The sequence below is a fragment of the Panthera pardus genome, unplaced genomic scaffold, assembly GCF_024362965.1.
Source record: "Panthera pardus isolate Hobbes unplaced genomic scaffold, ASM2436296v1 HiC_scaffold_21, whole genome shotgun sequence".
Classification (NCBI taxonomy): domain Eukaryota; kingdom Metazoa; phylum Chordata; class Mammalia; order Carnivora; family Felidae; genus Panthera; species Panthera pardus.
Genome location: NW_026526777.1, coordinates 55,078,283 through 55,105,798, shown reverse-complemented (window position 1 = coordinate 55,105,798; position 27,516 = coordinate 55,078,283). Strand labels below are relative to the sequence as shown.

Sequence of the window (27,516 nt, the reverse complement as noted above, 5' to 3'; positions counted from 1 at the left end):
CTATCAGTGCACAATCGTGGCCTCTTCCAGAATTCCTGGAGAGAGCTCCTGCAAATCCTTACCCCGCGGCGGGAACCCCGATTGCAGGAACTCCCTCCTTCCAGCAGGAGGCGCCGTCGCCTTCCGCCGGGGTTGGGCCGCCACGGAGGCCTCACGTGATCGGGCCGTCTCTGCGCCGGAGGGCGGCCTTGCGGAGATGTGCCTTACGTACGCCGCGGCATGACGTAGTACGTAGGGGCTGGCTAGCCGCCATCTTGCTTCTTTTTCTCGCTCGCTCTCTCCCTCTCGGGAAGCAGCGAAAGTGCTTTGGCGGTTTGTCCATCCGCAGCTTCGGCTTCCCCGGTCGGGTGGTCCTTCCATCCCCCCCACCCCTCGCCTCCCCTTCCCCTTCCCTCGATCAGAGCGCGGCAGAGACTCTCGAAGTGCGCAGACACACTCCGCTTGACACTCGCCCTGGCCGGTAAGGAAAGCGAGGGCGTAGGAGCTGTGATCAAAGCGGGCCCCATCGGGGTGGGCTGGCGGGGGGCCGCCTGGGGCGTGGGAGCGCACCCCGGCCCTGGCGGGCAGAGACTGGGGAGCCGCTGGGAGACGGCCTTGGGTCGAGCCATCCCCCGCTTTCTCTTTGGTTCTCATCATGTCTGTGTCTGGGGGAAGTCTCGGCCTCCTGGTCGGGGAGCGGGAAACCGGAGTCAGACCCGCCCCATGTGGTCTGCAGCGGGAGTTCCGGAGCCGTCGGTCTCTCTCCCACCCGGTCCCCGCTCAGGCCCCGCGGGGGGATTAGTCGCGTAGCCGGCTAAACGAAGGGGGTTCCCGTCCTTGGGATAATGGCTTTTTTCCTAATGTGTGGGAAGCGTCCCCCAGACAGCTCAAGGGCTCATCTGGGGCCTTTACTGCCTACTTCTTTTCCGTGTGTAGTTAGGGTGGAATTTGCAGCGAGCACTGTGTGAGAGAGACCGGGCTAAAGACCTGACTCGGTGAGAGGCGCTTGGGGGAATCTGGACCAACCCTACTTCCGCTAGGGACGTGCAGCCCCAACTCCAGACGACGGTTTGGTAGTCATTTCGTTCCCCAGGCCTCGCCATCCCCTGACCTGCGTAGTGAATCCCACTCTGCAGCTCTCTCTCTTTGAGATAGCGTTACTGTTATTGGTGTTACGGTAAAGGCCCCACTTCAGGACTTGCAGAAAAGGGCATGGGGACCAATGGGAACACTGATAAATTGTTCCTTTGCCCGAGAGGAATGCGTCTAGTTCCTTTAAAGGGATGCATATTTGTTTTGACTTGATTTGAGATTTGTTTGAGATTTCCAACATGCCTGATGTTTGCTGGCTCCCGAAGCCGCCCGGATTTCTGCATTGGCTGCTCTTCAGCGTAGGCTCGTAGATTCATACCTCGCTAGGGCCCTTGGAATTGTACGGTAGGCGGCTGTGCTGGAAGGTTTTCCTTTGGAATGCACCAGAAAAATCAGGATTCTTCATCCTGTGCTTGATAGCTTCCTCCTGCAAATAAACACGATGGCGTGATACTTAAGCGCCCACCGAGCCTAACTCCAGCATTTGTTAAAAAGTAGATTTAACCTCCTCTGGTGGTGATTAAGATGCTACTCCGACTGGAGCCATTTTTAGGTGTGTGTCAGATGCACTGCAGCATCGTTTCTGGCCCACCTCAAATGCATTGATCCTCTAAGAAAATTAGGAATGGAATGACTTTGAATTTTGTCTTTGGCGTGTGGTCAAATAATAATTTGATTTTTTATAGTGGGCTTGTCAGAATGCAGGCTTTTTACTTGTATATTTTGGTTTGGTGAGCTTACATATGTGGCTGTTTTCCCTCCACCATTAGTTGACCTTTTACTGTGTACTGAGCACAGTAACGAGCTCTTTACGTACATTATCTTTTCTCATCTTACAGCCGGTACTTGAGGGAGGTGCTCTTATTATCATCCCCATTTTACAGATGAGATAAAATCAGAGATATTAATGTGACCAAGGTCACAGGCAGTTACCGTGTTGCGGTAGAGATTCAAACCCAGACTGTCTAAATCGAAAGGGGATGCTGTAAGGCCATCAAACTGCCTCCCTGTTTCTTGTAATTTTAGGAACTGTGGTAACTGAAGATGTAGCATTGTTAACCTAGTTTTTTCTTTTGCTTGATTTCAGTATAGAAACATTGTTGCACACAATGGTGAAAGTGTTGCAAGGTTAAAAAAAATGGTTGTAACTACTTTGGGGATGGGATAGAAGCTAATTTTTCTCCCCTTTTCTAGTAGAGGCCAGTTGGTTAAAACCCTTGACTAGGTAGTATGACATAATCTTTAAATTTTGAGATCTGGCCTATACTGTTGGTAGAATATTTCCTCATCTGTAAAATGGAGGTGATGATAATAGTACTTCCCTCTAAGGTTTGCTGCAGGATTAACAAAGATCATGTGTGTAAAGGGCTTGTTACTGTGCTCAGGATACAGTAAAAGGCCAACTAATAGTAGACTGGCAGAATATTGCCATAAACAGTAAGTAAGCTGTATATTCTTAGAATGGAGTATATATTCTTTGCATATTTAAATAGTTTTTCTTTCTTTTTACACTTCCGTGCTAGATTTTGTTCTTAAAGATTTCTTCATGCTCTACAGTCAGTAACCCTGGGTTCAGTATGTTGAGCACAGCTGAAAATACAGAAGTTCTGACTCATTCCCTCCCTTACCCTTAATGCCACCCCACCACCCGTATTGGTAAAATGTCTTTGAAGATTATATTATATCCCCCTCTCCCTCCAAGTGGTTTCCTTTTGCCCCCCCCCCCCACTTCAATTTGTAAGCCAGTTGAGTAACTTCTGTTTCAGATGCTGTTTATGCCAAATTTGTGTAAGACAAGGATTGATGATTGATAAAATGTTACACAAATTGGTACAAAAGCCTGTTCTTAACAGTGAAGGAGATCCAGAAGTTGTGTCTCACTGAGTTATGACTAACACACTTTCAGCAAAGTGAGAATCAGTTTATGAATAGGGTAACGCAATGATAGCTTATCTCCGTCTATGTTAACTGTTAACTGTTGTTTAGAAGCTTGAGAATTAATGTTAGTTTTCTGAGTCATAACATTTTAAATTTCTCAATAAAGCCTTTGATGCGTCAGTCAGGACATCTTTGTGGGTGAAAATATTCTCGAGAGGGTAACTTCAGTGTATTTTCTATAGTGTTTTTTCCCAGTCCCAGAAAGGTTAAATATAAACTGATCTTTTCACCAGTTACATTAGTCGTCATTTTGCTCTAGATTAACAGAATGCCAGTCATGTTTTAGGGCCTGTGTGTGTACATGTTTGCTGGCAAATCAGATCAAACAATTACTGAATTTCAACAGTTGTCTAGTTGGCAGACAAAAACTTTTATATGGTTAGTATACGTAGAGTCAACACAAGATAGCAATAAAATTATTACCGTCAATGTGATGTAATGTTCTCACCCCTAGGTGCTCTGCCTTAAGGGAGGATGGGATGTAGTTAACATTTGTGGAGCACATCTAGTATAAAAAAAACCACTTGGGTATTATTTACATAGCATATTATGTAGTCATTTTCTTTTTACCTGTGTTCCAATATTAGTGTGTTTTCCTTTACTAGACTGTTTCCATATCTTCCACACCTTGTATGGTGGTTGGCATATACCTAGGTTTTATTATTGAGTGAATGAGATTAGAAAATAGAAGACTAGACCCACCAACTAAGATTCAACTGACAGATATCTTAGTAGAGCAAAATAATACCCTGTCATACCCTCCCCCCACCCTGCCCACCTCTCCATGAGAATAGCATAAGATGCTTTCACATAGCTTATGTTTATGTACTGTGCGTTGTGAGATTTGTTTGCATCCGATTTTCCTTTCTAAAATTTAGATTGATTCAACAAACGTTAAAGATTCTTTTAATTTTGTAAGGCATAGTGAGTCAGAGGAATATGGCTTTTGGTTCTTACTGCCAAGATGCTCACAGTTTTAAGGATTAATGTTAAAAGTTGACATGTGATCTTTGGATTTATACCAGAAGATAAAAATAAAGACATACAAGCAGAAAAGGAAAATTTGGGGCAGAAAATCCATATATGAACATTGTCTATAATATAGATCAGGTGCCTAGTTGATTACAAGTGAAGGCATGATGGCCAAGAGAGATGAAGAATAATTGCAATTACTGGGGCGCCTGGGTGGCTCAGTCTGTTGAGTGTCCAACTTCAGCTCAGGTCATGATCTCACTGTTCGTGAGTTTGAGCCCCATGTTGGGCCCTGTGCAGACAGCTCAGAGCCTGGATGGAGCCTGCTTCAGATTCTGTGTCTACCTCTCTCTTTGCTCCTCCTCCACTTGCACTCTGTCTCTCTAAAAAAAAAAAAACAAAAAACAAAATACTAAAAAAGAAATTAAAAAAAAAAGAATAATTGCAATTATTGATATTTGTTGAGCACTTTCCATGCCAAGCACTGAGCTAAGGTAATTTTGTAGATTATCTTTTTCAATCTATACAGTAAGCCTAGGAGGTAGATTATTTTGTCCTTGTTACACAACTAGTAAACTGGGATTTAAAGAAGTTTAAGTAATTCTTTCAAAGTTACTTAGTTAGTATATGGGATTCGAATCATTGACCCAGAGCTTCCATACAACGTGTAACTTCCATACAACATGGATTCCCCAGTGGCCAGTATTTCCCAACCTTAAGACACTCATGTCTTTTAAGATCTTCAAACCTTCTATTTTAATATTTTCTTTAATTCAAGTTACTGTCTTTTAAATAAGTGAATTTATTTTTTTAGGTGCACTTATTTTGAGAGAAACAGAGAGTGAGCAGGGGAGGGGCTGAAAGAGAAGGGGACAGGATCCCAAGCAGGCTCTGTGCTGACAGCAGAGAGCCCAATGTGGGGCTCAGACTCACAAACTGAGATCATGACCTGAGCCGAAGTTGGATGCTCATCCAGCTGAGCCACCCAGGCACCCCTAAATAAGTGAATTTAAAAGAATATACATGATTACTTGGTGTTAGTTTTTCCCCCCTTCAACATGTTTCAAAATAAACATTTTTTAAAGTTTATTTTTATTTATTTTTAATGTTTATTTATTTATTTTGAGAACGAGAACAAGTGGGGAGCAGGGGAGGGGTGGAGAGAGAGAACCCCAAGCAGGCCCCACATTGAGCACGGAGCCCAACTCGGGTTGATTTCATGAACTGTGAGATCATGACATGAGCTGAAATCAAGAGGCAGATGCCTAACTGACTGAGCCACCCGGGTGCCCCCAAATAAACATAATTTTAAATATTCCTCTACGGACCATTTAAAATCATCTAATACACCATTAGTAGTCTTGTATTCCACTGTTTAGGACATAACCACAAAACTGAGCCTGGCTGGCTCAGTTGGTAGAGCTTGCAGTTCTTGATCGGGGTTGTGAGTTTGAGCCCCATGTTGGGTGTAGAGAATACTTAAAAATCTTAAAAAAAAAAAAAAAAACCCAACAAGAAATGAATGCTGGATAGGATTAGGCAACAATTAGAATTAATGAAGGCGAGAAGTGGTGAAAGTCTAGGATGGAATGGATTCATCACAGGGAATGGCAGCATTACAGGAGAAGAGATCTAAATTAGAGCCTTGACTATGTACTTGGGGCAGCCATTTCCATTATAAACTGCAAAGTGGAGGTATTTGCTTAAGACTGAAATGTAGCAAGATACGGAAGACAATCTGTGGGAAAAGAAGGAAGGCAAGAATGAATAAGTGAGGAAGTCACCACAGAAATCAGGGTGGATTTAGAATAATCTAAAAAAGGGGATTATTACAGCCAAATGGAGCAGAGTTCAGAAAAATATAAGTGGCCTTTGGATTTGGCTGAGAGATCTTTGGTGACCCTAAAAGAATTTTAGATCGAGTAATGAGGGTGAAAGGTTAAGCAGGGAGGAATAAGTAGTGAGACTTCTTGATTTTTAGGTGACTTGAATGCTCAATATGAGCTCTGTACTGTGAGTTAAAACACCTAGTTTTAGTCCTTTTGTCACCTATGTTTTGTCCTTTGTGCCTGCTGTTAACTTGAGAGGCAAGTAACGTGGCTTCTTCAAATTTTAGGTTACAGGTATTCCCCGCTTTTTGGAAGTTTGTACTATCCCACTTTGCTTTTATGAAAGACATACATTAGTACCCGCTTTTGCTAACCGGAAGAACTTTTTTTAAATTTTTTTTATTTTTGAGAGAGACAGAGCAGAAGCGGGGGGGTGGGGGGGGTGGGGTCAGAGAGAGAGGGGGACACAGAATCTAAAGCATGCTCCAGGCTCTGAGCTGTCAGCACAGAGCCTGTCGCGGGGCTCAAACTCACTATGAGCTGTGAGATCATGACCTGAGCCGAGGTTGGACGCTTAACCGACTGGGCCACCCAGGCACCCTGAAAGAATTCTGAAGAAGATTTTCACTTTTACAGAAAGCAAAAAGTGACAATAGCATTCAGTGGTGAGCCATTATAGAGGCAGTGAGAGTGATGCCACCAATGTCCTTCGGGAACTACATAGCATCGGGACATGGCTTTGAACTGTGTTTGTGAACATCTGTACTTTATTTTTGTGTGTGTGTGTGAATTTGTTAGCAAGATGGCTCCTAAGGGATCAGAAAAGCCTAAGAGAGGTTATTTGTTGGGTCTGGGAATGCTACAAAAATTTTTCCATATGAGTTAATGGTAATTGTTTCTTTGCTGTAGCCATTTCAGCTTACGCAAGGTTTCAGAGGAAAGCTTTGCTCTCTGATAGCAGGGGAAACCTGTCTATTCATCTGTGAAATAAAGAAAATCTCCATTTCACCTATCTCAGAGGATTGTTGCAAAGATCACATTAAATGTGTTTCCACGTGTCTTTTGAATTTAATATTCTTTGATATTTCATGAGCATTCACCATACTTAAACAGAAAAGAGAACCACGAAAAATGGAAAGTTAAAAAAGGTAAAGGGAGGATAGGTTTTCTGATGTTGAGAGATCCCCTCCAAATATTTGAGTGTGCACGGTAAAGGATGGATGCATATGTAGCTGGAGAATGGGTGGCTAGAGAAGTTAATAATTGATTTTCCTTCCCTCTTTCCTAGTGAATGATCTGAAAGTGTAGGGCTGCTTTATGTGGTTGTGCCGTTTGTGCACTGCACAAATGTGCTGGGCTGAAGGAGACAACAAGGACTGAAATCTGCTCCAGGCTCTGCTTTCAGAGTCCTGTGTTCTGGCTAGGCCTCCCTGGGGTAATCGTGCTTTCACTTCTCCCCTCTCTCCCCGTGCATCACCACCTCACCCAGAGGAGTACCTGTTTCTCCCCAGAAGCATATGTTTTTCTATTTGCACAAAGGCCCAGTGGAGGCCAGTGGATGCTCTGAAAAGTTCCTAGGGAGATCTATTCAGGATACATTTGGAACAGAATAAAAAACAATCGGGAGACTGGAGAAATGGTCACCAAGGAACAAAAAGCTTAGAACTTTTTAAGATGGGTTAAGTAGTTGGGCAAGTACTCATCCACTTTATCCAGTGTATTTTAAAGGTGAGTATTGTAGCTTATTAAATGTTTCCATTAACTGGGAAACAGACTATATATGTGGATTTTAACTGAAGAAGCCACAATGTAGGAGGTATAAAATTAACTTCTGAAGGTTAGGAAGATGAAAGAGTCCATTTACTTTAAAATTTTAAAATTTTATTAATGTTTGCTTATTTATTTATTTATTTATTTAGACCAAGCATGAGCACGAGTAGGAGAAGGACAGAGAGAGAGGGAGACACAGAATCAGAAACAGGCTCCAGGCTCTGAGCTGTCAGTGCAGAGCCCGACACAAGGCTTGAACTCATGAACCTTGAGATCATGACCTGAGCAGAAGTCAGACGCTTAACCAACTGAGCCACCCAAGTGCCCTGAGAAATTTTGTTTTCAAAGGAAAGAGGTGTTATTGAAATGAGGCTTTTGGCAGAGTAGAGGTTGGTTATATTGTTGTATGAGTTTTTGAAATTCAGATAAAAATTGGATCTTTTGGTGTACCACTCTGTGAGTTTAAATATGTGTGGAGCCATGTAGCTTGCATCAAGAATTAGGATACAGAATGTAGAAAGATGAAATATCTCCCAACCCTAGATCCAGAGTCTTTGGACTCTTTGGATATTGGGGGGAGAGAAAGTATCTCTCCTGCTGAAGAAAGAGCTGTTGAATAAGGATTAAGAATTAGGCACCTCCAGCTGCCTCAGTTGGAAGAGCATGTGACTCTTAATACATGGGGTTATGAATCGGAGCCCCACGATAGGTGTAGAGATTTTAAAGAAAGGAAGAGAGGGAGGAAGGAAGGGAGAAAGAGAAGAAGAGGAACAGAAAAGTCAGTAATGGCCTACAAGTGCTGATTGCTTGGTTTCTTGACCAGAAAATTTTTTTATTGTGTAGTTATATTTATGACAGATTGGAAACATGGGAAGAATAAAGTTAGTAGGAGAAAGAGAGATGTGTAGGCTTCCATGTCTCAAGATACATGTTTTAATGGTGGAGGAGTGGAGCCAGTGCTTGGCAGGGAGGGATGCTAACTGGTTCTCTACACTTACAAATTTAAACTTGAAATTTCAACCCTTATGGTGCCATTTCGTTGAAGTTTAGGATAGTTCATGATGTCAAATGAACATCTTTAAGAGAATGCTTCTCTTTTTCTCCTTAACATCCAACAGACTTGCTTGCAAAAAAGTTAATTAAGAAGCTTTTATGCTTTGGTTTTTATTTGTAATGTGTAAGTTTTGCAAACACTGTTACCCATTTATTAAGTGCCAGACACCATTTTCAGAGCTTTATACACACTTTGGTAATTAAATCTCACGTAGACTATAGAGGATATAGCCCACAGATGAGGAAATAAAGTTCAGAATTATATTTAATGACTAGGGAAATGCTTATCCAATAATATGCATATGCCACAGTTATGCTATGAAAACACCTAGCTACCAAATGTTGGAGTTGGGATTTAAACCAAATCAGTTTTGTTTTTTAACCAAATCAGTTTTAAGAGAAGTAGTTTTGTGATATGAGCACTTTAAAAATATTATAAGTTGTCAGAAAGAGTGATCTGGGAATCACTTCATTGAGTAAATGGTAGATGTGCAGATATATAACTTTGCTAGAACAGTAATTTGTGGTACAGAAGATTCAATAGCTGCGTATCTTTTCTAATTCTTAGGGTATTCTGCCCTAGAAACTTAATTCACGTGTTTCAGTTTCTAAGAACAGCCTCAGCCCTTCTACCATTCTGATTAGAACTCCCAACAGATTTATTTATATTACACTTTGTTTTAAAAATGACAATTTTTAATGCTGTAGTGCTATTTGTAGTAGAGGCACTCAACATATGGTAGTATTCTTAGCTTTTCTATGATAGCTGCAAATGTGATCTTAAAAATATTTGATGTCACTCTAACTTTAGGATCACTAAGTGGTTATAACCATTGGAGATGGAAGTGAACTTAGAGGTTGACTAGTTCAACCTCTTACCCAGAGCAAGACCCTTTTATTTTAAGTGGAAAATCTAGTTTAAAATTTTATAGACAGAATGCTGTCTTCTGGAGTTAATACATCCCGTCTTTGTCAGCTCCAGCTGCCATGAGAAAATACCATAGACTAGATGGCTTAACAGGAATTTATCACAGTTCTGGAGGCTGAAGACCAAGCATAATCAGGCTCTGACGAGGTCTCCCTTCCTGCCCCACACACAGCCGCCTTCTAGCTGTGTCTCCATGTGGCTGGGCGAGTGCCTTGGTGTCTCCTCCTGGAAGAGCTTAATTCCGTTACGAGGCCCCACCCTCATCACCTCAGCTAACCCTGATTATCTCCCACAGGCCCTGTATCTCCACATACCATCTGTCAAGTTGGGAGTTAGGGCTTCAGTGTAAGAATTCTGAGAGGGGAAACAATTCTGTACAGAGTGCCCCCCCCTTATTTACGATCTTTTGTACACTGATTCTTAGACTTTTTACGTTATGTTATTATACTTCAAAATGACATTTTTATAACAGATGGAATGTGTTTGTTGATAGTTATTACTGTATTTTGTTACTATAATTTTTTGTCCTTGATATTTTATTCTGTACTGTAATGGAGTAAATTTGAAAATAAAAACTTGAGTCTTTAGAATCTCTTAGCCTAAAATAACATTTATCATTATATTTTAAAGGTTTGATGTTTATCTCTGTTATAATGAAAATTGAATTATGATTCTCACGTGGTGAGGTTATCTTGGGCATTGGCTTTTGGCGTCAAGCTTCGACTTAATCTTGGCCCTATCTCTCCCCATCTAGGAGTTTTGGGTAGGTTATTTTTACTTGTTTAAAGTTGTTTCTTCATTGATAAATTTTGGTAACTTGAGCTCTGAGCTCTTACTCCCAATTTGGTGTTTTTACATCTCTAGAGCTCAGATTAAAAAAAAAAAAAAAGGCTTCAAGAGACATTGCTACATTAGAACATCTAGAACTTAACATCCCTCTTCGTGTTAGAAGTGGGAGATGTAAATATGAAAGATTGCTCAGGTTTTTTTTTTTAATGTTTATTTATTTTTGAGAGACAGACTGACAGAGCGTGAGGGGGAGGGGCAGAGAGACAGAGGAATTGAAGCGGGCTCCAGGCTCCAAGCTGTTAGCATAGAGCTCAACTTGGAGCTCGAATTCACGAACTTCGAGATCATGATCTGAGCTGAAGTCGGATGCTTAACCCGCTGAGCCACCCAGGTGCCCCGATTACTCAAGGTTTTAAATCTAGAGGTCAGGGAAAGTGGTTATGTGAAGTTGGGGAGAAGAACGTATTTGGGAGAGCAGATGAGCTTTTTTGTTTTCCCTTTTTTCTTTTGGAATAATTTTAATCTCACAGAAAAGTTGTAAAAGTAGCATGAAGAATTCTGTATTCCTTCATTCCTATTCCCTGATTATTTGCTGTTCTAAATCCTGTCATCACCTGAAACCTTAAATTCCAATCACAAGCTCTTATGCTTTCTCACTCAGGTAGTACATTTTCTCCTCTTGTTTTTATTAAATGAACAAAGCAATGCTTGTAAGCTTGATTCAGCACTTAATAATTACTCTTTGGGGGGCTTTTAATCAGTCGTTAAAATTGGCATTTCCTTCTGCTTTCCTCCTTATCCTCTTCCACCTTCTACTTCACTCTCTGGCTTAGACTGCCGTGAAATGTTACTCTAACCATTTTCCTGGCAGCGTCTTCCTTTCCCTTGCTTTTCTTTACACGTGTCTGGCACAGCTCTAGTTCCTTTTCATTCCAGCTGCTGTGTGTTTCCCTCCACTTCCCACTCCTGGATGTGCTGCTGGACATTAATAATGAGAGTCTTCAAACTGCTCAGGCTTGGGAAGACCATTCTATAGCCCCAGTTGCCAGCTTCTCCTGGGGTGTCAGCACTGATTGTCACTGCATTGTTTGCCTGGTTGTCTTTCTTCGCTCCCAGTTCTTTGGAAGCCTTTTCCAACCCTCTTACGTTTCCTGTTATCTCCACTCAGTTGATGAGGACACCATGCCTTTTTCATTTGTTCCTAGTAGTGCCTAATAGTGGTACAGTAGGCGCTGGGTAAATATTTGTATTACTGAACAGGGGAATCAAGCATTTTGAGTTGTAGTTCTGTCAAGAAACTTAAGTAAAGACATTTGTTCTACAATTAAAAATGTGTGCGTGCAGATTGTAGTTTGTTTTGTAATTTTTAAAAATAATTTTTTTTAACACTTATTTATTTTTTGAGAGACAGAGAGAGACCGAGCACGAGCAGGGGAGGTGCAGAGAGAGGGAGACACAGAATCGGAAGCAGGCTCCAGGCTCTGCGCTGTCCGCACAGAGCCCGACGCGGGGCTCGAACTCATGAACCGTGAGATCATGACCTGGGCCGAAGTCGGTCGCCCAAACGACTGAGCCGCCCAGGCGCCCCTGTTTTGTAATTTTTAAGTAATCTCTACACTCAGTGTGGTGATCAAACTTAGAAGCCCAAGATCAAGAGTTGCCACACTCCATCCACCAACTGAGCCAGCCAGGCTCCCACTAAAGATTGTAGTTTGAAGGAGAGTTTTGGTAATTATCCTTACCGAAGCAGTGAACAGTAGATGAGATGGCCAGCGGGAAAGCGCATAGAGAGAGCTGGTAAAGAGAGATGGCAAAAGCATGTTACCATTTATGTAGGGAAATAGGAAAAAGAGAGACAAAACTGTCAGTCATAGAGACCAAAGAAATTAGTTTATATAGAATCTGTTTACTTTTTATATTTGTATGTGATACCTGACTATTACTTATTACTTAGTAGAGATTCTTCCTTTATTTTTTTAATAAAACATATGTTGTGTGTATATAGTATGCTTATTTGGAAGTGGCTGCAGGTTCTTTTTAATGTTAACTATTTAAATCAGTGGGACATTGTACTTCATTTTCCAGAGGAACTAAATTCTCACCATAAGATTAATGAGGAAAGAGAGGTAAACAGAGCTTGGATACTTAGAAGCCCATGGTGGTCAGAAAGATGATTGGCATTTAGTTGAATTTAACAAATTGGCAATTTGTGAAAGTATGGGTTTTTTCAAATATACTAGATTTTTAAAAATCATTATTTATTTATTTTGAGATGGGGGGGTGAGGGCAGAGAGAGAAGGGGACAGAGGATCTGAAGCAGGCTCTGTGCTGACAGAGAACCTGATGCAGGGCTCGAACTCACGAACCATGAGATCATGACTTGGGCCGAAGTTGGACCCTTAACCCGCTGAGCCACTCAGGCACCACTGAAATATGCTAGATTTTAAATGTCACTAAAAATAATGTTTTTTTGTATTGAATACTTGTAAATCCTTATGTAATGGTGAGTAGCCTTAGAATCTTACACTTTTTGAGACTGAAGGAATCTTAGGGATCATAGCTAATCTTGCCTTGATGTGGAAACCTTTCGCAGATTTTTTTCAAATAATTTTCAACCTATGATGGTTGTCCTTCATAAAAACCATCTTTTTGTTACCAGTGTTGAGTGTCATCCTTTCATTTTGAAAGGTTGGTGTTTAGGGGCGCCTGGGTGGCTCAGTCGGTTAAGCGGCCGACTTCGGCTCAGGTCATGATCTCGCGGTCCATGAGTTCGAGCCCCGCGTCGGGCTCTGTGCTGACAGCTCTTTCAGATTCTGTGTCTCCCTCTCTCTCTGCCCCTCCCCTGTTCATGCTCTGTCTCTCTCTGTCTCAAAAATAAATAAACGTTAAAAAAAAAAAAAAAAAAAGGAAAGGTTGGTGTTTATATTGTGATAAACTACTGCCTTCCAAATTTCCCTTAGACCATTTGGAAACAGTCTGTTTGCTTTTATTATATATGTATATTTGTAGGCTCCATGCTCAGCGTGAGGCTTGAACTCATGACCCCAATATCAAGAACTGCACACTCTGGCTTCCGATTCTGTGTCTCCCTCTCTCTCTGACCACCCCCCCCCCCCCCCCCCCCCGTTCATGCTCTGTCTCTCTCTGTCTCAAAAATAAATAAATGTTAAAAAAAAAATTAAAAAAAAAAAAGAACTGCACACTCTGGGGTGCCTGGGTGGCTTTCCTTGGCTTTCAGGTCTTGATCCCAGGGTGGTGGGATCCAGCCCTGAGTCCCTGCATAGGGCTCATGCTGTGTGTGGAGCCTTCTTGGAATTCATTCTCTCTCTCTCTCTCTGTCTGTCTCTGTCTGTCTCTGTCTGTCTCTGTCTCACATTAAAACAAAGGGTACCTGGATGGCTCAGTTGATTAAGTGTCCAACTCTTGATTTTGGCTCAGATCATGATCTCATGGCTCAAAGTTTCAAGTCCTGTGTAGGGCTCTGTGCTGACCATGTAGCCTGCTTGAGAATCTGTCTCCCTCTCTCTGCTCCTCCTTCACTTGAGCACCCTTGCTCTCTCTCATAAGTAAACTTTAAAAAATAAAATTAAAATAATTTTTTGAAAAAGTAGCATGCTCTACTGACTGAAACAGCCAGGTGCCCCACAGTCTATTTGCTTTTGAAATACTAACTTTTTTTTCCTTCTTCACTTATTTCATCTTAACACTTTTTTGCAAAAAAAAAAAAAAATTGTTTACAAGGTGATATGTATATTCATTGTTTAAATCTTGAAAATGTAAATGCACGTGTTTTGGTGTATCTAATTTTGGTGAAAAATATTAGTTTCTGACCATCATTGCTCAGAGTCCTAGAACCTTGAATTTAGAAATATGATCACTGGGGCGCCTGGGTGGCTCAGTTGGTTAAGTGTCCAACTCTTGGTACTGGCTCAGGTCATGATCTCACGATTCGTGACTTTGAGCCCTGCACTTTCCTTTGGTGCAGGGCCTGCTTGGGATTCTTTCTCTCACTCACTCTCTGCCCCTTCCCCACGCACGTGCATGTTCTCTCCCTCTCACTCTCTCTCAAACTAAAAACATAAACTTAAAAAAAAATAAGATTACTTTCTCTTCCCTTAAAGAGGGGTGTACTATTATTCAGTAGGCTTTTTTTTTTTTTTTTTTTTTATATTTATTATTGAGAAAGAGCACAAGCGAGCTGTGGAGGGGAAGAGAGAGGGAGACACAGAATCCGAAGCAGGCTCCAGGCTCTGAGCTGTCAGCACAGAGCCCGACGTGGAACTCGAACTCAGGAACTGCGAGATCATGGCATGAGCCGAAGTTGGATACTCAACCAACTGAGCCACCCAGGCGCCCCTCGTAGGCTTTGTTTTCGTAGACTGACCCTGAGTGATCGCTTGGGCAGCACATATACTAAAATTGGACCCATAACAGAGATTAGCCTGGCCCCTTGCAAGGATGATGTGTTGACTGACCCACAGGCCTTAATGATTCACTTTTATAGGTACATCGTAAGCAAGACAGTAATGTTAAAAAAAAATACATTCTTAATGGCATGCAAATAACAAAAAGTTTTTTAAAACTAAAAAGACTATATAGTTCCCTTATAGAGGCTATATATAGTTCCCTTATAGAGGCTATCGTTCCTTTGTAACTGTGACAATATAGTTTTTGAAGTCAGAATCTGGCAGATTGAAAAGAAATGCACCTGTTGAGCTTACTGTTTCAAGAGTTTTTAAATTACTAATTGTGTAAATGGTATTGTTCTGTTACTGAAGGTGTGGATCTGCTGAATGCAGCCCTGCGTTTACTCAGCACTTGAGATTTTTTTATTAATTTTCCTCCAGTGGCTCTTCATGACATTTAGATTAAATTGTACAATAGTCCTATCCTAGTCTACTAGGCTCTGCAAAACCTGACTTCTGCTGCCTACTCTGACTTCTTCTCCTGCCTCTCTCCCTCAAACATGAACCCACTTATCCCAGATCAAAATTAGTTTTATCCCCCCAGTGGTTCTCAACTGTGGCTATACTTGCATACCTTGGGGATATTGTGGGTTCAGTTCCAGACCAGTGTAATAAGGTAAATACCTCAATAAAGCAAATCAAATGAAAAATGTTTTGGTTTCCCAGTGCATGTGAAAATTATGTTTATACTATATTGTAGTCTATTAAGTGTGCAATAGCAGTATGTTTTATAAAAACAGTGTATATACTTTAAGGAAAATTACTTTATTGATAAAAAAAATGCTAACCATCATCTTAGCTTTCAGTGAGTCGTAATCTTTTTGCTCATGGAGGATCTTGCTTTGATGTTACTGACTGATGAGGGTGGTAGTAGCTGAAGGTTGGGGGGGGGGGGGGCTGTTGCAGTTTCTTAGAATAAGACAGCAGTGAAGTTTGCCACATCAATTGAATTGGTATTCTCTCTCTCTCTCTCTCTCTGCCCATCCCCGGATCATGTTCTCTCTCTCCCAAAATAAATAAATAAACTTAAAAAAAAAAATTAGAGTCATTCTTCTCAAACCCTGCCACTGTTTTATCAACTAAGTTGATGTAATATTCTGAATCCTTTATTGTCGTTTCAGCATCTTCACCAGGAGTAGAATCCATCTCAAGAAACACTTTCTTTGCTCATCCCTAAGAAGCAACTCCTCATCCATTTAAGTTTGATGCGGAGATTGCAGCAGTTTAGTTCCATCTTCGGGCTCCGCTTCTCATTCAGTTCTCTTGCTGTTTCCACCACATCTGCAGTTATGCAGTTACTTCCCCCGCTCAAGTCTTCAGCCCCTCCAGGTCATCCACAGGGGTTGGAATCAACTTCTTCCAAACTCCTTTTAGTGTTGATATTATGTGTGACCTCATGTATCCAGTCTCCAATTTTTAGCCACAGCTGCATATTGTGCCTAGGCTGTTGCAGTCTATGATGTTTCCACCTTGTACCTTTGGCTCTCCGCAATCCATTCACCACATTGTAGCCAGGATATTTTTTTTTTTCAACGTTTTTTTTTTATTTATTTTTGGGACAGAGAGAGAGACAGAGCATGAACGGGGGAGGGGCAGAGAGAGAGGGAGACACAGAATCGGAAACAGGCTCCAGGCTCCGAGCCATCAGCCCAGAGCCCGACGCGGGGCTCGAACTCACGGACCGCGAGATCGTGACCTGGCTGAAGTCGGACGCTTAACCGACTGCGCCACCCAGGCGCCCCTGTAGCCAGGATATTTTTAAAACCAAAGACACGTCTCTGTTCGGAATCAAATGGTTTCACATTACTTTAAAGATAACATTTAAAATTCTAATAGACTTTCTCATGCAAACTTCTCTTTCCCTTTCAACTCTCTTTCTCACTAGTTTCTACTGATTCAGCTTTTATGTTTTCAAACGATAAGCATGTCAGGACCTTAGGGCCTTTGTATTTGCTTTTTCTTCATCCTTGAAGCAGGCTCCTTCCCCATTAGATCCAAATCAGAAGCGTTTCCCTCAGGGAGGCCTTTGGCGATCAACTAGTAGTTCCACTCTGTCTTACTTTCTCATATTATCCTGTGTGGTTTCATTTGTAGCATTTGTTATTGTCTGAAATGTTCATATTTATCTATCCTTTCAGTCACCACAAAGACCCCTGAGAGCAGATTCTAGTGTGCTGTCAAATAATTCTTTAACCCAGGGTTGCGAAGACTTTCTCCCTTGTTTTAAGTTTTTACATTTTGTCTATGCCCCCTTTTTTAAAAATTGAGATACAATTAACATATCACGTTGTAGAAGTTTGAGGTGTGTGTGTTGACTTGATTTCATGCATTTCTGTACTGCCAGATGATTATTACTGTAACATCAGTTGATGGTCTTTTCATCACATAGTTATTTTTTTGTGTAGAGAGAACATTTAAATTCTTCTCTCTTACCAACTTTGGTGTATATAATGTATCATTTTGACTGTAACCATAATGCTGTGCGTTAGATCTCCAGAATGCTCATGTCTTCTAACTTCAGTTTGTACTCTGTGCTATGGTCCATTTTGAGTTGTTTGTATATGGTAGGAGGTATGGATTAGAATTCATTTTTTGTATATTATGTATACCTAATTGCTCCACCACCACTCGTTGAGAAGATTGTACTTTACCCACTGCATTTTCTTCACATTTGTAAAAAATCAGATGCCTGTGTATATTTATATTTCTGCACTCTGTACTGTTTCATTGATCAGTCTTTTTTAGGCCAATACCACACTGTGTTCGTGACTGTTTGATAAGTACTGAAATCAGGTGACCAATGTCTTGGTCTTCCGACTTTCTTTTTAAAGCTCTTTTGATTATTCTAGGTCCTGTTTATTTCTTTATGAGTTTTAGAACCAGCTTGACAAATTCTACCACTCTCTCCCCCTGAAATTCCTTCTTTGATTTTGTTTGGGATTTCTTTGAATCTGTAGATCAATTTGGCAAGGAATCGCATCTTATATATTGCGTCTTCTGATCCATGCACAGGGCATAGCATCATGTATCTAGGTCTTCTTCGATGATTTGTAGTTTTATCTTTTTAAAAAAAGATTTTTTTTAATGTTGATTTTTTTTGAGAGAGACAGAGACAGAGTGCGAGGAGGGAGGGGGGGCAGAGAGAGAGGTAGAGAAAGAATCCCAACCGGGCTACGCACTGTCAACACAGAGGACTTGATCACAGGAACCCGAACCTGTGAGACAACCAGGGGGCCCTACAACAGATTTTTATATATTGATCTTGTGTCTTGTGTGCAACCTTGGTAGACTCTTTTTTAGTTCTAATAGCTTTTTCTAGAACCTGTTAGATTTTCTGCAAATATGATCAGTTCAGCAAAGTCAAGAGTTTTATTTCATCCCTCCCATTCTGAGTTCCTTTTGTTTCTTTTTCTTCTTATTGCACTGGCTAGAACTTCTAGTACAGTGTTGGACAGAAGGAGAGAATTGATATCTTTGCCTTATTCCTGATCTTTGGGAGGACAGGAGTAAGCATTCAGTCTTTTACCATTAAGTATGATGTTGCTATAGGTTTTTGGATTTTACTAGTAGACTTTATTTTTTTGTTGGTTTTCATACATGCCCTTTATCAAGATGAGCCCTAGTTTACTTAGAATTGTTATCAGGGATAGGTATTGGCTTTGTCATGTGCCTTTTGATATTGTGCTAATCTATGGTGAAATGCATTGATTTTTGATTGTGAAACCAACCTTGCATTCCTGGGATAAAGATATTTAAATAATAAAAAAATCTCATATATTATTCCTTTAGTTCTCTTTCTGGTGTGGTTCATTCTTTTTTGTAGATCTAGATTCTGATCTGTTGCCATTTTTTTTTTCCTAGTTGAAGAACTTTAATATTTAATATTTCTTGTAGTGTAGGTCCTGCTAGTGATGAATTCTTTCAGGTTTCTTGTGTCTGAGAAAGCCCCTAACCCCTTTTTTGTTCAGTTTTGAAAGATATTTTTATTGAGTAGAGAATTCTAAGTTCATCAGGGTCTTTTTCTTTCAATACTTTTAGGCATGAGGCTGCAACATTTCTCACTTGCATCATTTCCAACAAGAATTGTTGTTTTTTTAAGTATCCTTAACAAAATTTTTTTAACCTTTACTTATTTTTGAGAGAGGGAGATCGCCAACAGGGGAGGTGCAGAGAGAGGGAGACAGAGGATCTGAGGGGGACTCTGCGCTGACAGCACAAAGCCCAGTGTGACGCTTGAACTCGCATACCGTGAGATCATAACCTGAGCTGACCCAGGTGCCCCTGCTGTTGTTATTTTTATGTTTGTTTCTCTTGTTGCTTTAAAAAATTTTTTTTTTTAATTTTTTACATTTATTTATTTTTGAGAGACAGGGAGACAGAGACAAGTGGGGGGAGGGGCAGAGAGAGAAGGAGACCCGGAATCCGAAACAGGCTCCAGGCTCTGAGCTGTCAGGAGAGAGCCTGATGCAGGGCTCGAACCTGTGAGATCATGACGACACTCAACTGACTGAGCCACCCAGGTGCCCCTCTTTTGTTGCTTTTAAAATTTTCTCCTTAGGGGGCGCCTGGGTGGCTCAGTCAGTTAAGTGTCTGACTCTTGATTTCTGGTCAGGTCATAATCGTGGGTTTGATCCCTGTGTCAGGCTTTGTGCTGACAGCTCAGAACCTGGAGCCTGCTTCGGATTCCTGTCTCTTCTCTCTCTCTCTCTCTCTCTCTCTCTCTCCCCTTCCCCACCTGTGCTCGCTCTCTCTCAAAAATAAAATTTGGGAAAAAAAGATTTTCTCTTTATTGTTACAGATTTTTGTAAAAGACTTTTTTATTTTTAAGTAATCTCTACACCCAACATGGGGCTCAAACTCACAACCCTAAAATCAAGAGTTGTATATTTTATTGCCTGAGCCAGCCAGGCTCCCTTCTTTATTTTTAGTTTGAACAATTTGATTATGATGTGCTTTTGGTGTGATTTTCCTCATATTTTTTATGCTTGGATTTGTTGAGTCCTTTGGATCTGGGTTTGTAGTTTTCGTCAAATTTGTAACATTTGGTCATTATTTTTTCTGTCTCTCACCCTGCTTAAGTGACTGCTGTTACACAAAGATTAGGCTGCTTGAAGTCGTCTCAAGGCATACTGATACTTTTTTTTCTTAAGTTCTTTTTTTCGCATTGTCTTTTCATCTACTGATGACTTCAAGTTCGCTATTTTTTTTTTTTTATCAAAATGCCTAAAATGCTGCTAGTCCCATCCAGTGTGTTTTTCATTTCTATAAATTTTGATTTTTAAATATCTTTCATGTCTCTATTTGTAGTCAACCTTCTTGTTGAATATATAGAATGCAGTTATACTTTTAAAAAACTGGTTTAACAATGGTTTATGGCCACTGGGTCACCTGGGTTGGTTTCAGTTGATTCTTTAATGTGGTTCATCTTTTCGTGTCTGTTTGCGTAATTTTTATTTGCATGCAACAGTGTAGATTTTACTCTCTTGGGTGTTGGATTTTCCTTCTTTTTTATATATATTCTTTAAATTTCTTTCAGACTTGGTTACTGGGGAACAACCGTTTGATCCTTTTGAGTGTTGCTTTAAGATTTCCAGATCAGTGTTTACTTTTACTTTGGGTACTTTTTTTTTTTTTAACCACTGCTGAGATGAGGTGTTTGTTAATACTCTATCCAATACCCAGTGATTTAAGAGTTTCGTTGTTGTTGTTTTTTAAGTCTAGCTGGTGAGAACAGACCGTATTCCCCGCCCTTTGTGAATAACATGTACTGTTCCTCTGATTAAAATGGTTCTTTCCTGGGGCAGTTGGGTGGCTCAATGGGTTAAGCTTCTGACTGGCTCAGGTCATGATCTTGTGGTTCCTGAGTTCGGGCTCTCTGCTGTCAGTGCAGAGCCAGCTTGGACCCTCTTGTCTCCTCCCCCCACCCCCCCCCCCCCCCGCCCCTTCCCCATGTGTTCTCTCTCTTTCAAAAATAAATGAATATTAAAAAAAAAAAAAAGAAGTAGTTTCTTTCCTGGCTTTGGTAGCTTCCTAACACACATCTGCACACTGGTACTGTGCTGAATATTCAAGGGGGATCCTCTTCAGGTCTGTAGCATTTTCTCTGTATAACTCTCTTTCAAATATTCTGTCCTAGCACCCTGAGCTCAGCTTCATAGTTTTCTGCTCAGGCAGTCTGCCAGCCTCCACTTGAGTGCCATGACCTGGGGACTCTCTAGGCACTAAATTCAGGAAACCGTAGGTCTCAATTCACTTTTTCTGTCTTTTGGGGATCACTGTACTTTCTTGCCTGATGTGCAGTATCTTAGGCTCTGGTGTTACTTACATATAAAAATTATACATATACACATGTGTATATACAGATACACGTCCATATATACTGGGTGGTATATATAAAAATGTGTTTTGTCCAGTTTTTGAATTGAATTGTTTCAGTAGGGGAATGTAAATCTGATCCCTATTACTTCATTTTAGCTGAAAGTGTACACCTGTCAGGCCCGATTATTACTTTCTTAGAAAATTCTTGTGTAGCTATGATTCTTTGATTTATTTTAGGCACCCAAACAGGAATTCCACTTAAAAAATATTTTTTAAGTACATTATACAAAGTGAAGGTAAATCTTGATCATGCTTAGGCTAGATTGGTTGGATTCTTTTGATACTTTGTCCTAAAAGTAATCTTAAATTTTGAACAAGTCACTGGCTTTTCTTTCAGATATATGTTAGCTAAGATTCAGTCTACTTGGGGCTTTTTCAGGGTATATCTTCTTAAGTCTTTCAGAAGAAAGACCCCAAAAAGCAAGTAGGCTAAATTAAACTTTGGCCTTAAACTAAAAGTTCTCATACCAACTGGCAAACCACTGTAGTGGAATCGACCTTTCTGATTTATACAGTTTTATTGCTTATGGCTCCAATTCTTTGGTTTTTAAAAAAATTTTTTTAACGTTTATTCATTTTTGAGAGACAGAGTATGAGTGGGGGAAGGTGCAGAGAGAGGGAGACACAGAATGTGAAGCAGGCTCCAGGCTCTGAGCTGTCAGCACAGAGCCTGACATGGGGCTCAAATTCACAAGCTGTGAGATGCTTAACCGACAGCTTACTAGGCACCCTGTCCAATTCTTTGGTTTTAAAAATGCATATTGTGGAGTGCTTGGGTGGCTTGGTTGAGTGTCCAACTCTTAATTTTGGCTCAGATCGTGATCTCATGGTTCGTGGGATCCAGCCCTTTGTCGGGCCCTGTGCTGACAGTATGGAGACTGCTTAGGATTCTCTCTCTGCTCCCATCCCCCCCCCCATCCCTCTTTTTCTCTCACAAAATAAATACATAAAAACTTCAAAAAAAAAAACCCTGTTAAGCTGCATATTCTTTTATACCAGTTAGGTACATTAAGTGATAGTTTGTCCTTTTGATGGAATTATCATTCAATTCATTTACATGCCATCTTGTGTATCTGATGTATATTTTTTTCGGTGTAGTAGGTACTGTAAAACATAAAAACAAGAGCAGGTCATAAGCATATGAAAGCACATGTTTACTCTGTATTCTTGTGGCCTAATAAGTTGATTCTTTGTCCATATTTCTCACTGCACAGTACACCCAGTGTGTATTTTAATAACCTCTTTTGAGAAAAGTATGTACTGAAGGGCATATTTTATTTCACTTCTTTCTTTTTAAGGAATAGGAAGAAAGATACATCCCCTTTACTGCAGTGATTTTGAAGACTGCTTGCATATTAGAATCAGCTGAGGAATTTTTTCAAACAAAGGATTGATGCCCAGGCCCCACCTTGAAACCACAGATTCTGACATATTTTAAATGCCAGGTGATTCCAGTGTGCAGCAAGGATTAAGAACCATGGCTTAGAATATATCTGCTTTTAATAAATCAGCAAATCCTAAACTTGTGTGTGTCTCAGCATCGCCTGAGGACTGGGTAAAACTGAATGCTGGGCCCCATCCTCAGGGTTGGATTTGGCAGGTCTGGGTTGGGGCCTGAGAATTTGCATTTCTGGTAAGTTGTACATGATGGTTGAGAACCCCTGTGCCAGTAGTTGGAGACGGGGACGCTGTTGAGAAAGATGGATGTAGATGCAGGTGGGCTTGTAGGTTTGCCCCTGTGTTTGAGGAGTTCCTTAAAACGTTGTTTTGTCTATGATGTAGGCATGTGAGGGTCTCCACTAACAGAGTGTGGCAGGGAGTGGTTGAGAGGTTTAAGGTGTTAAACTGCCATTAAATGAGAGTGAAAGAACAAGTTGACTGTTTCTTTTTTTCCTTTTTAAATTTATTATTACTATTATTTATTTTATTTTATTTTTTTTTGAGAGAGAGAGAGAGAGAGCGAGCAAGCACAGGGGAGGGGCAAAGGAAGGGACACACTGAGCTGAAATCAAGAGTCAGACGCTCAACCCACTGAACCACCCAGTCGCCACTGACTTTTTTTCTTGATATATCAGTTACTTTTTCTTACCTGAAGAGAGATCTCTTTGAATCTTAATTTCATCATCTAGTAAATATGCACTGCCCCTTTTTTTGTTTTTGTCATTGTAGATGAATGTATGTTTTCCCTACATCTTTGTTCATGGTATTGATGAAAATATGTCAACACGATAGGTTCTGGGAGTACAGCTCTTTACACCATCATCATCATTAGCACCTTAGGAATGGAATGAATTGTATGCATTCTTACATATATGGTAGCAGATAGCAAGCTATTTATATATCATGTAGTTCTTTTGGTTGCTGGTGAGTCCTTTTCACAATTTATATCAAGGAGAGCTTGTTTGCTAAATGTATACCTGGAGAGCTAACTGGTTATCTACAGTTACATGGGGAGGAGGTGGCATGATAAAATGGACTGACCTAGAAGCCTTGATTTCAAATCCAATCCCATTTACCTGTGAACATCAGTTTCTTCATCTGTAAAATCAGGATACTAACTATAGTATACAGTTAGTTGTTAGCCTGAAATGAGATAATGTGAAAATTTTTGGTAAATTCTGTAGAACTATACACATATTGAATGTGGTGGTTGATATACCTGTAACACCACACCTCTGCATGTGATGCTGATTCTACAGTTGACAAATGTAAAACCAGTAGGCAAAATGATTTTTATGATGTTAGGGTCTGCATAGGCATTCCTTGATTTGGAATACTTTTTGCATGATGTATGTATCTATTCTCTGTGCTTCAGTTCTCAATGCTTTTAGCTATTGATGGGTGTAGGGTTTGGGAGTAGAATTGGCCATCTTATGCCCTACTTCCACCCTAACCACTTAAAGACATATTTAAATATAAAACAAAACCATAAGGTTGATATGTGTGAACTCCATGAAATGGAAGGAAAATAGTATAAGCTAATTTGTGTATTTTTCATGTTTATTAATAGACTGGTTTTTAGTTAAGGCACACACAAGATTAGGTTATATTAGCCCCAAAGATGAAATTCTTTTTGTTTGTATATGAGTGTTCATAAAAATACTGTTTTCTTCTAATAACTTCTTTTATATAGAGAGACTTGTTTTGACAAGTTCACACCACTTCTTGAACATTAAATCCATAGCCATGAAATAGAATACTGTTTTTATGTACCTTAGGTTTATGAGGAAATGTTTGCAGAGAAAATAGAATGTTTCTTTTATTCTAAATTGTTAAATTACTGTAGTTTTTTAAGACACATACTGCCTGAAAACAGAGGCATGCAATTTAGAGGAATGATGGTAATCCTCGTATCATATTTACATTCCATATGTATGAACTGATGCCTGTCGTCTCAAGCCTATTAAATTGAATAGTTTTCGTTTATTAAATAGAAAGTCTCCATAGATTTACTGTAGTTAAACTATTCATTTCAGTATGGATTAAAATTTTTCTTTTTCTTCTTCTTCTTTTTTTTTTTTTAAAGTAGGCTCCATACCCAACATGGGGCTCGAACTCATGATCCTGAGATCGAGTAGCATGTGCTGTCAACTGAGCTAGCCGGGAGCCTCTGGATTAAAACTCTTATTCTGATATAGTTAAGTGGTTATAAACCACTAATGTGTTACTGAAGGCAGGACAGTTTACTTGATTGATACGGTTGTGTGTTCTTGGAATTTGACAGTATTGAAGGAGTGTATGAAATTATTATTATTAAGTTTGTTTATTTTGAGAGAGCATGAGCACACAGGAGGGGGAGACAGAGTGAAAGAGAGAGAATCCCAAGCAGGCTACTTACTATCAGTGCAGAGCCCAGTGCAGGGCTTGATCTCATGAATCGTGAGATCATGACCTGAGCCGAAACCAAGCTGGGTGCCTAACCAACTGAGCCAACTGAGCTGGGTGCCTAACCAATTGAGCCAACTAGGTGTCCTGAAATTATTGTTGATATGAGTTATTGAAGATTGATTTCATTTCTCAGTGTTTTTATTTTTCAGAATTTCTGGGAACATTTGAATTTACTGAGAGTTTCTTAAAGTAAGCTAGCTAATAAATTCTAAAATTTTCCTCACTTTTCATTTTTATGTGTGTCTTAAAGGTTTGAAGGGGTGTGGCAGGAGGTTTTGGACTCGATGAGTTTCCACCGAAATGTCGGAGAAGTCAGGCCAGAGCACAAAAGCAAAGGATGGGAAAAAGTATGCAACACTCAGTTTATTTAATACTTACAAGGGTAAATCTTTAGAAACTCAGAAAACCACAGGTGAGTAAAATCAAGTGGCATATTTTTATCATTTTCATGGTTTTGTTTTATTACCGTGATTGGTATTCTGGAGCTGTTCCTGTTAGGAGCTAGGACAGACCCCATGTTTATGCAGCTCTCTGTACATTAGACTTTTTGTGTATGTGTTCATTTTTCAGGGGAAAAATTTAAAAATCTTACAGCTGAAAATTTATAAGTGTTTTAAAATATGTTTTTTATTTTCTTGTTTGTTGTCAGCAGACAATAAGTAGAACTGTGTGGTTCCAAAGGGGAATCTCATTCAATGAGATTGGTAGGCATAGAATTAGTGGGTATTTACCACCACTTTTAGTTACGGAATGAAGACAGTCCTGGGGTGTTTTGTTTGTTTCTTGATAACTTGAACCCAGTGTTTACAGTGAAAGGTGAAAACTGGACGTTACGTATGTATGGTACGTTAGCAGTATTCATTATGAATGAGAAGTTAGCATATTCTAAATATGTACTAAATTTGGGGTTTAAAATAGATTCCCTGAAAAGATTACAAAACCTGTTTTCACCCATGTTTTTCCTTTTCATAGTAAATAGGGTTGTTAAGCTGTTTAAATCATCTTTTCAGTAACTCGATAGTTTAATATTTCTACCGTGGGTTATGTTGCTGGCATGTGGCTTAGTTTTAAAATTCTTAGAGAAAGACAGATATCACATGATTTCACTCATATGTGGAATTTGAGGAACTTAACAGATGATCATAGAGGAAGGGAAGGAAAAATAAGATGTAAACAGAGAGAGGCAAACCATAGGAGACTCATTTTTAAAGGTTTTGTTTTGTTTTTAAAATTTATTTATTTTGAGAGAGAGCACCAGTGTGAGAGGAGCAGGAGGAGGGTTGGGGGCGGGGGCGGGTGCAGAGGATTCAAAGCAGGCTCTGGGCTGAGAGCAGATAGTCCGTTGCAGTCCGAACTCAAAACCTGTGAGATCATGACCTGAGCTGAAGGCAGATACTATGTTTAACCAACTGAGCCACCCAGGCACCTCCAAACTATAAGGGACTCAAATACAGAGAACAAACTCAGGATTGATGAGAGTGGGGAAAATGGGTGATGGGCATTAAGGAAGGCACTTTTGGGATGAGCACTGGGTGTCATATGTAAGTGACGAATCACTGGATTCTACTCCTGAAGCCAAGAGTACATGGTATGTTAACTAACTTGAGAATGAATGAATGAATAAATAAAGTTCATATTTTAAAATATTAGGAAATAATAGTTCAAGATTTCATTAATTCCTGTTGTCTTTCTATATAGTTTTAAGAATAAATTGAGCGATAAAATAGATGTTCTAAGAAAGTTGATGTTATTGATCTTTAGTTGCAGCTCGACATGGATTACAGAGTCTCGGAAAAGTTGGTATTTCACGGCGTATGCCTCCACCTGCTAACCTCCCAAGTCTCAAAGCAGAAAACAAAGGCAATGACCCTAATGTGAACATTGTACCTAAAGATGGCACAGGATGGGCATCAAAACAAGAACAGCATGAAGAAGAAAAGTGAGTCAAAGTCAAAGGAATGAAACTATTCCCCTTTCTTTAGAGGACTTCTCTTGTCTTGTCTTGTCTTGTCTTGTTTTGTCTTCTAAGATTTTATTTCTAAGTGATCTCCACACCCAGCGTGGGTCTCAGACCCACAGCCCTGGATCAAGAGTCGAATACTCCACCGACTCCAGCCAGCCAGGTGCCCTGGAGAGAGCTTCTATTTGCGTTCGTTCTACGTGCTAGACGTTATGCTACATGTATTAGATATCTCATGCCATCTAAAATCTTTTACATAGCCAACTTTTGATGAATTTGTTTTTTAAAGAAAGTTTTATTCATTTTTTAAAGTTTATTTATTTTGAGAGAGAGAGCGAGAGTGTGTGTGCACAGGTGAGGAAGGGGCAGAGAAAGGGGAGAGAGAGAATTCCCAGCGGGCTCCGAGCTGTCAGCCCAGAGCCCGATGTAGGGCTCTGTCACTGTGAGATCATGACCTGAGCCAAGATCAAGAGT

General features: G+C 40.3%; 1 protein-coding gene across 12 annotated transcripts in view; it reads left to right on the top strand.

The window, feature by feature from the left end:
• Positions 1-232: 232 nt before the first annotated feature.
• The window catches only part of PRRC2C (proline rich coiled-coil 2C), a 95,299-nt gene continuing 68,015 nt past the window's right edge, over positions 233-27,516 (top strand). For 6 of the 12 annotated variants that reach the window (XM_053909291.1, XM_053909288.1, XM_053909287.1 and 3 more), the window contains exons 1-3: positions 233-460; positions 25,333-25,494; positions 26,844-27,021. In XM_053909291.1, the coding sequence (XP_053765266.1) occupies positions 25,383-25,494; positions 26,844-27,021 (290 nt within the window). In that variant the 5' untranslated portion in view covers positions 233-460; positions 25,333-25,382. The remainder of the gene's footprint in view (positions 461-25,332; positions 25,495-26,843; positions 27,022-27,516) is intronic. The other 6 variants (XM_053909295.1, XM_053909290.1, XM_053909294.1 and 3 more) reach the window with 3 other exon arrangements.